General features: G+C 39.6%; 1 protein-coding gene across 1 annotated transcript in view; it reads left to right on the top strand.

The window, feature by feature from the left end:
- The first annotated feature begins 2,499 nt into the window (after positions 1-2,499).
- The window catches only part of hsd20b2 (hydroxysteroid (20-beta) dehydrogenase 2), a 19,782-nt gene continuing 13,281 nt past the window's right edge, over positions 2,500-9,000 (top strand). The window contains exons 1-4 of the mRNA XM_019864227.1: positions 2,500-2,821; positions 3,077-3,123; positions 3,241-3,316; positions 3,415-3,525. Of these exons, the coding sequence (XP_019719786.1) occupies positions 2,671-2,821; positions 3,077-3,123; positions 3,241-3,316; positions 3,415-3,525 (385 nt within the window). The 5' untranslated portion in view covers positions 2,500-2,670. The remainder of the gene's footprint in view (positions 2,822-3,076; positions 3,124-3,240; positions 3,317-3,414; positions 3,526-9,000) is intronic.

Below are 9,000 nucleotides of genomic sequence, written 5' to 3'. Positions count from 1 at the left end.
GGGAGGGCCCAAGGAGATGAGGTGAAAGTTGGGATGTCTACTCCTAATTCTGCTATGGCGCTTCTCTCCAGGTGACAGCAGCTGGAAATGAACCCCCCGTCCCCTCTGTTCTTATAAGTATAAAACAACCCCCAAATGAGCGTTTGAGCACATTTAACATGGCTGCATTGCGGATCTTCACATCTCTGGCTCTCCTCCATGCACATGCATGTGCGATGATGTGTTTGTCCTGACTCGCACACTGATAGCTGCCTCGCTGCAGTAATCAGATTAGTCAGGGGAGGCTGTGCTAAACTCATCTTGCCGCCTTCAAGCCTCTTAGTGACATGGCTAACGGCGCTGATGGCGAGCCTCCCCGAGTCAAGTCGGCCACGCTCGACAAAGAAGCAGCTTGTGCCGAAGATGAGGAGGCAGCAACGGCGGCGTTCAAGCGCCGCTGAATTTAACATCACCTCTTAACTTTGGCAGAAATGGATGCCCTTCGGCGTATCGTATTCCGGACGTTTCCTGCACGTTGTCGTACGTTGTCAATTTTAAAAGAACATCCCTCCGGGAATTCTTTATTCTCTCTGAGGAAGCTTCTCGCCACCCGGAATTAATCAAACCCTGTAAGGAGGAGCCAACGAGTGGCTGAGACATTTGCCTCCTCATTGACCTCACTTAGTTGCTCAAGTCAATTAACATGGGCACCATGACGGTGGCACCACACGTCTTTCCAGGATCACAGCTTTACAAAATTCCCGTGGGTGTTCTTGAATAGTCTGAAGGAAAGGGAAATTGAGAATTAAACGCGAGCTGATTAAGTTATCAGAAGATAAAAGCAGAAAGGCATAATCTGTTCAACTCGTACCCACACTCACAAAATAACCTACACGGTTACGGCAAAATCAGTATTGCATTTCTGTTGAACACAGGTCACAGGTTATGTCACCACGTCAAAGTAAAAGTCAAATTGTGCGTTATCTTGTGATGGGTTTCAACTTCCATGCTTGCTTCTGTTTGTGATTTGAATTGGGACGAACCATAAGTACAAACTTTTAATCATGTAAGTGTCATGAACGTGAGGGCGTCTTCCCCATCATCTTCTGTCCTCTCGAAATTCAGGGCTAACTGTGGCTCCCTCTAGTGGCTCACGGGATACCAGTTCAACCCTTCTCTGGGAAACGTTTTTTTTTTTTCAGCATTCCAGCCAATAAAATAAACATTGTCACTGCGAGCAGTGGCCAGAGATCACAAAATTCATTTATCCATTCATTTTCTGGAGCAGCAAATGGACAGAAAATACTTATTTTTTACTGATAAAAATTTAAAAATTCATCAGAGATGCAATTAACTTTTCGAGATGAGGGGTTTTTTTTTTTGTGCTGATTCCGAATCTGCCCTCCATTTTTTCTGGAGTACGTCAGGTTTTTATAATGAATAATAATATGACAATAATATAGCATTTAACAAAGTAATACATTTAGGAATGTTTATGAATTAAGTGTAAGGTTCAGAAACTGAAATGCCAGCTATAAATCTTATTGAATCGAGGAAACAGGCCTGCTCTTGTTTGTAGCACACGTTTCACCTTTCAACCAAAAGGCTTCTTTAGTTCAAACTTTTTAGGTGTGGCTTTAGACCTGGATGACTAAGACTCTACATTAACATCCAAAAAAATTGAGCACTTGTCAAAAATGACAAATTTGTCATGTCTAAGGGTAAATTCCCTTTTTTAAGCATTATCAGAACAAGGCTAACGTGCTAATGTAAAAACGCTCCAAAGCCCCCAAAATCGTTTTTTTCTGGACGCTAGACTAAACATCTAAGCTTACTCAGTCAGGGATTTTCTCAACTTGTGGAAGACGTAACTTTTTGGGGGACCTATCACAAACGTTATCATTCTAACATTTAATCAGGAGCATTGTGAGCTTATCAATGTACGGACGTTGCTTCACATGAATGGGGAGGACTGTCTCTGCTGATGTGAACTTTTGCAGATTGTGTTTCGATCACACACATTCATAACATTGCACTGGAAACATATTTTACAACACAGTGTATTGGATTTAAGGATAGAGCTTGACTCAGTGCAGTATAATCTTCTTAATTTTGGTCATAACTGCCAGCCAGTGTCGCGTAGTCTGCTTGTCTGATAAGCGCTATGCAAAAAGGAAGGATGTACATATTGTAAATGGGGCAAACGAAACATCTTCTCCAATCTGCTGTGATTAGATTGCCGGCGTGTCTTTGACTGGACGCGGGGCTCATCGGCTCAATTTGATGATGTCATTGTGATGTAGGCCCGGTTATCTCTTACATGGGCTTTTTCACAACAAATGTTCTACATGGTGATTACAAATTGCATCGCGGGAAGGAGGGACTGTCCTCAATGTTGTCTTCTTGACAGCTTGTCAACAATGTAGTTTGGCAAGCTCCATTTAATGTGTTTTGTTTGTATCTTATTTAGTTAAGATGTTCATATTTGCCAAAATATTATATGAACCTATGCATCCATTTCAATTGTTCTTGTTCCCCCCCCCATGTGTTTTCTTGCATGTTAAAATACATGACACACATGGTAAGAGGCGGAGCAACAAGGGAGGAGCACAGGTTATTGTGGAACATAAATACATGTTATTCGCTCTTATGTAGACTAATCGTTGGACCACCTTGTGTCACGCTGCCAAAATGTCTTTGACTGATGCCCTGGTCATTATTGGTGGATTCACGTTAGTTTTCTACTCCATGAAAGCGGCCAGGAAATGTTACTGCGGATTCAGAGAGTTTATTTTATCGCAATTTTGGCAAGTGGATTTAAGGACTTATGGGCAATGGGCAGGTAAAGTTCAAAATTTGATTTCAATTTTGTTTGTAGAATTTATTAAAACTTTTGGTCGATCAGTTCACCGAAAGTTGTACATTATAGTGGGTGATAAGTAGCCTCACTATTTGTCTATCTTCTCTTGTTAGGGAAGAGAAATACAAAATTAGACAAGGCAGTAATTCCTCTCATGAAAATCCTCACCGGAAAGGACAGTAAAGTTTTTCCGGCGATAAAGAAGTCCAAAAACAATTCTCTTAATTTCTCCCGCAGTTGTCACAGGTGCCACATCTGGTATTGGTAAAGCATACGCCATGGAGGTGAGGCTTTGAAACATCCTGCTGAAATCTTGGTGGAAAAAAAAATCCAGCAGTACGCAGCGATGGTTTGTATTTAATTTAATTGTGTGTGCATATGTTTTCTGTTTTTGCCTTCAGCTGGCTCAGAGAGGCCTGGATATTGTTTTAGTCAGCAGATGTGATGAGAAGCTTCGACAGGTGGCCAAAGAGATTGGTTAGCAAAATAACAGCCGACATCACTGACTCGTGTATTCGGGTCATCCTTCAAATCCTAATTATTATTCTCACAACTAATTGTTTTGTCTCCGTCAGAGGGTCAGTACGGTCGAAAGACTCACACAATCCGAGTGGACTTCACGCACGGCCATAATATTTACCCTTTAATAGCCAAGTGTCTCCAAGGTCTCGAAATTGGAATTTTGGGTAAGTGGACAAAGTGAGTGGAATTTTGATGACATAATCTGTGAAAATTGAATGATTAACATTAAACTTGAGTGGGTATAATAACAAAGTCTCGCAGTCAGGTAGCGTTAGCAGAGCATGAGCTAATATTACCTTAGATCAGTGGTTCTTAACGACCATGTAGAGTAAGGCGTTTTTAGCCGAAAAAACGACCACGTATTGTAAGGCGTTTTTGGCTGAAAAAAAAGAAAAATTATAGAAAGGCGTTTTTTGCACAAAAAAAAAATGACCATGCAAAGTAAGAAGTTTTTAGCCGAAATTTTTAGCCAAAAAAACCCACCATGTATAGTCAGGCATTTTTAGCCCCCCCAAAAAACTATCACGTATAGTAAGACGTTTTTAGCTGAAAAAAACGACCACATATAGTAAGGCGTTTTTAGCCAAAATTTTTGGCTCAAAGAAGCGACCACGTATATTAAGGCGTTTTTGGCCGAAAAAAAAACGACCATGTACTGTATAGTCAGGTGTTTTTAGACGAAAAAAACGACCATGGAAAGTAAGGCGTTTTTAGCCGAAAAAAACGACCATGTATAGTAAGGCGTTTTTAGCCGAAAAAAAAGACCATGTATAGTAAGGCGTCTTTAGCCGAAAAAAACGACCATGTATAGTAAGGCGTTTTTAGCCGAAAAAAAAGACCATGTATAGTAAGGCGTCTTTAGCCGAAAAAAACGACCATGTATAGTAAGGCGTTTTTAGCCGAAAAAAAAGACCATGTATAGTAAGGCGTCTTTAGCCGAAAAAAACGACCATGTATAGTAAGGCGTTTTTAGCCGAAAAAAAAGACCATGTATAGTAAGGCGTCTTTAGCCGAAAAAAACGACCATGTATAGTAAGGCGTTTTTAGCCGAAAAAAAAGACCATGTATAGTAAGGCGTCTTTAGCCGAAAAAAACGACCATGTATAGTAAGGCGTTTTTAGCCGAAAAAAAAGACCATGTATAGTAAGGCGTCTTTAGCCGAAAAAAACGACCATGTATAGTAAGGCGTTTTTAGCCGAAAAAAAAGACCATGTATAGTAAGGCGTCTTTAGCCGAAAAAAACGACCATGTATAGTAAGGCGTTTTTAGCCGAAAAAAAAGACCATGTATAGTAAGGCGTCTTTAGCCGAAAAAAACGACCATGTATAGTAAGGCGTTTTTAGCCGAAAAAAAAGACCATGTATAGTAAGGCGTCTTTAGCCGAAAAAAACGACCATGTATAGTAAGGCGTTTTTAGCCGAAAAAAAAGACCATGTATAGTAAGGCGTCTTTAGCCGAAAAAAACGACCATGTATAGTAAGGCGTTTTTAGCCGAAAAAAAAGACCATGTATAGTAAGGCGTCTTTAGCCGAAAAAAACGACCATGTATAGTAAGGCGTTTTTAGCCGAAAAAAAAGACCATGTATAGTAAGGCGTCTTTAGCCGAAAAAAACGACCATGTATAGTAAGGCGTTTTTAGCCGAAAAAAAAGACCATGTATAGTAAGGCGTCTTTAGCCGAAAAAAACGACCATGTATAGTAAGGCGTTTTTAGCCGAAAATTTTAGCCCCAAAAAAACGACCATGTATAGGAGGGAATTTTTAGCCGAAAAAAACGACCATGTATAGAGGCGTTTTTCGCTGAAAAAAAATACCATGTATAGTAAGGCGTTTTTAGCCGAAAAAAACGACCATGTGTAGTAAAGCGTTTTTAGCCGAAAAAACGACGTGGTATAGTAAGGCGGTTTTAGCCGAAAAAAAAAACCATGTACAGTCAGGCGTTTTTAGCCGAACAAAACGACATAGTATAGTAAGGCGTTATTAGCACGAAAAAAACGACACAGTATAGTAAGGCGTTGTTAGCCGAAAAAAACGACCATGTGTAGTAAAGCGTTTTTAGCCGAAAAAACGACGTGGTATAGTAAGGCGGTTTTAGCCGAAAAAAAAAACCATGTACAGTCAGGCGTTTTTAGCCGAACAAAACGACATAGTATAGTAAGGCGTTATTAGCACGAAAAAAACGACACAGTATAGTAAGGCGTTGTTAGCCGAAAAAAACGACCATGTGTAGTAAAGCGTTTTTAGCCGAAAAAACGACGTGGTATAGTAAGGCGGTTTTAGCCGAAAAAAAAAACCATGTACAGTCAGGCGTTTTTAGCCGAACAAAACGACATAGTATAGTAAGGCGTTATTAGCACGAAAAAAACGACACAGTATAGTAAGGCGTTGTTAGCCGAAAAAAACGACCATGTGTAGTAAAGCGTTTTTAGCCGAAAAAACGACGTGGTATAGTAAGGCGGTTTTAGCCGAAAAAAAAAACCATGTACAGTCAGGCGTTTTTAGCCGAACAAAACGACATAGTATAGTAAGGCGTTATTAGCACGAAAAAAACGACACAGTATAGTAAGGCGTTGTTAGCCGAAAAAAACGACCATGTGTAGTAAAGCGTTTTTAGCCGAAAAAACGACGTGGTATAGTAAGGCGGTTTTAGCCGAAAAAAAAAACCATGTACAGTCAGGCGTTTTTAGCCGAACAAAACGACATAGTATAGTAAGGCGTTATTAGCACGAAAAAAACGACACAGTATAGTAAGGCGTTGTTAGCCGAAAAAAACGACCATGTGTAGTAAAGCGTTTTTAGCCGAAAAAACGACGTGGTATAGTAAGGCGGTTTTAGCCGAAAAAAAAAACCATGTACAGTCAGGCGTTTTTAGCCGAACAAAACGACATAGTATAGTAAGGCGTTATTAGCACGAAAAAAACGACACAGTATAGTAAGGCGTTGTTAGCCGAAAAAAACGACCATGTGTAGTAAAGCGTTTTTAGCCGAAAAAACGACGTGGTATAGTAAGGCGGTTTTAGCCGAAAAAAAAAACCATGTACAGTCAGGCGTTTTTAGCCGAACAAAACGACATAGTATAGTAAGGCGTTATTAGCACGAAAAAAACGACACAGTATAGTAAGGCGTTGTTAGCCGAAAAAAACGACCATGTGTAGTAAAGCGTTTTTAGCCGAAAAAACGACGTGGTATAGTAAGGCGGTTTTAGCCGAAAAAAAAAACCATGTACAGTCAGGCGTTTTTAGCCGAACAAAACGACATAGTATAGTAAGGCGTTATTAGCACGAAAAAAACGACACAGTATAGTAAGGCGTTGTTAGCCGAAAAAAACGACCATGTGTAGTAAAGCGTTTTTAGCCGAAAAAACGACGTGGTATAGTAAGGCGGTTTTAGCCGAAAAAAAAAACCATGTACAGTCAGGCGTTTTTAGCCGAACAAAACGACATAGTATAGTAAGGCGTTATTAGCACGAAAAAAACGACACAGTATAGTAAGGCGTTGTTAGCCGAAAAAAACGACCATGTGTAGTAAAGCGTTTTTAGCCGAAAAAACGACGTGGTATAGTAAGGCGGTTTTAGCCGAAAAAAAAAACCATGTACAGTCAGGCGTTTTTAGCCGAACAAAACGACATAGTATAGTAAGGCGTTATTAGCACGAAAAAAACGACACAGTATAGTAAGGCGTTGTTAGCCGAAAAAAACGACCATGTGTAGTAAAGCGTTTTTAGCCGAAAAAACGACGTGGTATAGTAAGGCGGTTTTAGCCGAAAAAAAAAACCATGTACAGTCAGGCGTTTTTAGCCGAACAAAACGACATAGTATAGTAAGGCGTTATTAGCACGAAAAAAACGACACAGTATAGTAAGGCGTTGTTAGCCGAAAAAAACGACCATGTGTAGTAAAGCGTTTTTAGCCGAAAAAACGACGTGGTATAGTAAGGCGGTTTTAGCCGAAAAAAAAAACCATGTACAGTCAGGCGTTTTTAGCCGAACAAAACGACATAGTATAGTAAGGCGTTATTAGCACGAAAAAAACGACACAGTATAGTAAGGCGTTGTTAGCCGAAAAAAACGACCATGTGTAGTAAAGCGTTTTTAGCCGAAAAAACGACGTGGTATAGTAAGGCGGTTTTAGCCGAAAAAAAAAACCATGTACAGTCAGGCGTTTTTAGCCGAACAAAACGACATAGTATAGTAAGGCGTTATTAGCACGAAAAAAACGACACAGTATAGTAAGGCGTTGTTAGCCGAAAAAAACGACCATGTGTAGTAAAGCGTTTTTAGCCGAAAAAACGACGTGGTATAGTAAGGCGGTTTTAGCCGAAAAAAAAAACCATGTACAGTCAGGCGTTTTTAGCCGAACAAAACGACATAGTATAGTAAGGCGTTATTAGCACGAAAAAAACGACACAGTATAGTAAGGCGTTGTTAGCCGAAAAAAACGACCATGTGTAGTAAAGCGTTTTTAGCCGAAAAAACGACGTGGTATAGTAAGGCGGTTTTAGCCGAAAAAAAAAACCATGTACAGTCAGGCGTTTTTAGCCGAACAAAACGACATAGTATAGTAAGGCGTTATTAGCACGAAAAAAACGACACAGTATAGTAAGGCGTTGTTAGCCGAAAAAAACGACATAGGATAGTAAGGCGTTTTTAACACGAAAAAAACGACATAGTGTATATAGTATGCCGTTTTTAGCACGAAAAAAACAACATCGTATAGTAAGGCGTTTTTAGCAATAAAAAAACGACATAGTATAGCGTTTTTAGCACGAAAAAAACGACATAGTATAGGAAGGCGTTTTTAGCCGAAAAAAACGACATAGTATAGTATGCCGTTTTTGGCACGAAAAAAATGATTTAGAATAGTAAGGCGTTTTTAACCGAAAAAAACGACATACTATCGTAAGGCGTTTTTAGCTGAAAAAAACGACATAGTATAGTAAGGCGTTTTTAGCCGAAAAAAACGACATAGTATAGTAAGGCGTGTTTAGCCGAAAAAAACATGGGATAGTCTGCCGTTTTTGGCACGAAAAAAACGACATAGTGTAGTAAGGCATTTTTAGCCGAAAAAAACGACATAGTATAGTAAGGCGTGTTTAGCCGAAAAAAACATGGGATAGTCTGCCGTTTTTGGCACGAAAAAAACGACATAGTGTAGTAAGGCATTTTTAGCCGAAAAAAACGACATAGTATAGTAAGGCGTGTTTAGCCGAAAAAAACATGGGATAGTCTGCCGTTTTTGGCACGAAAAAAACGACATAGTGTAGTAAGGCATTTTTAGCCGAAAAAAACGACATAGTATAGTAAGGCGTGTTTAGCCGAAAAAAACATGGGATAGTCTGCCGTTTTTGGCACGAAAAAAACGACATAGTGTAGTAAGGCATTTTTAGCCGAAAAAAACGACATAGTATAGTAAGGCGTGTTTAGCCGAAAAAAACATGGGATAGTCTGCCGTTTTTGGCACGAAAAAAACGACATAGTGTAGTAAGGCATTTTTAGCCGAAAAAAACGACATAGTATAGTAAGGCGTGTTTAGCCGAAAAAAACATGCAGTGTAGTATGCCTTTTTTGGCACGAAAAAAAACGACACAGTATAGTAAGGCTTTTTTAGCCGAAAAAAACGACATAGTATAGTAAGGCGTTTT

The sequence above is a fragment of the Hippocampus comes genome, unplaced genomic scaffold (genome assembly GCF_001891065.2).
Source record: "Hippocampus comes isolate QL1 unplaced genomic scaffold, H_comes_QL1_v1.1 scaffold57, whole genome shotgun sequence".
NCBI classification, from domain to species: domain Eukaryota; kingdom Metazoa; phylum Chordata; class Actinopteri; order Syngnathiformes; family Syngnathidae; genus Hippocampus; species Hippocampus comes.
The sequence above is the reverse complement of the archived record's forward strand: the minus strand, read 5'-3'. Positions and strand labels throughout refer to the sequence as shown.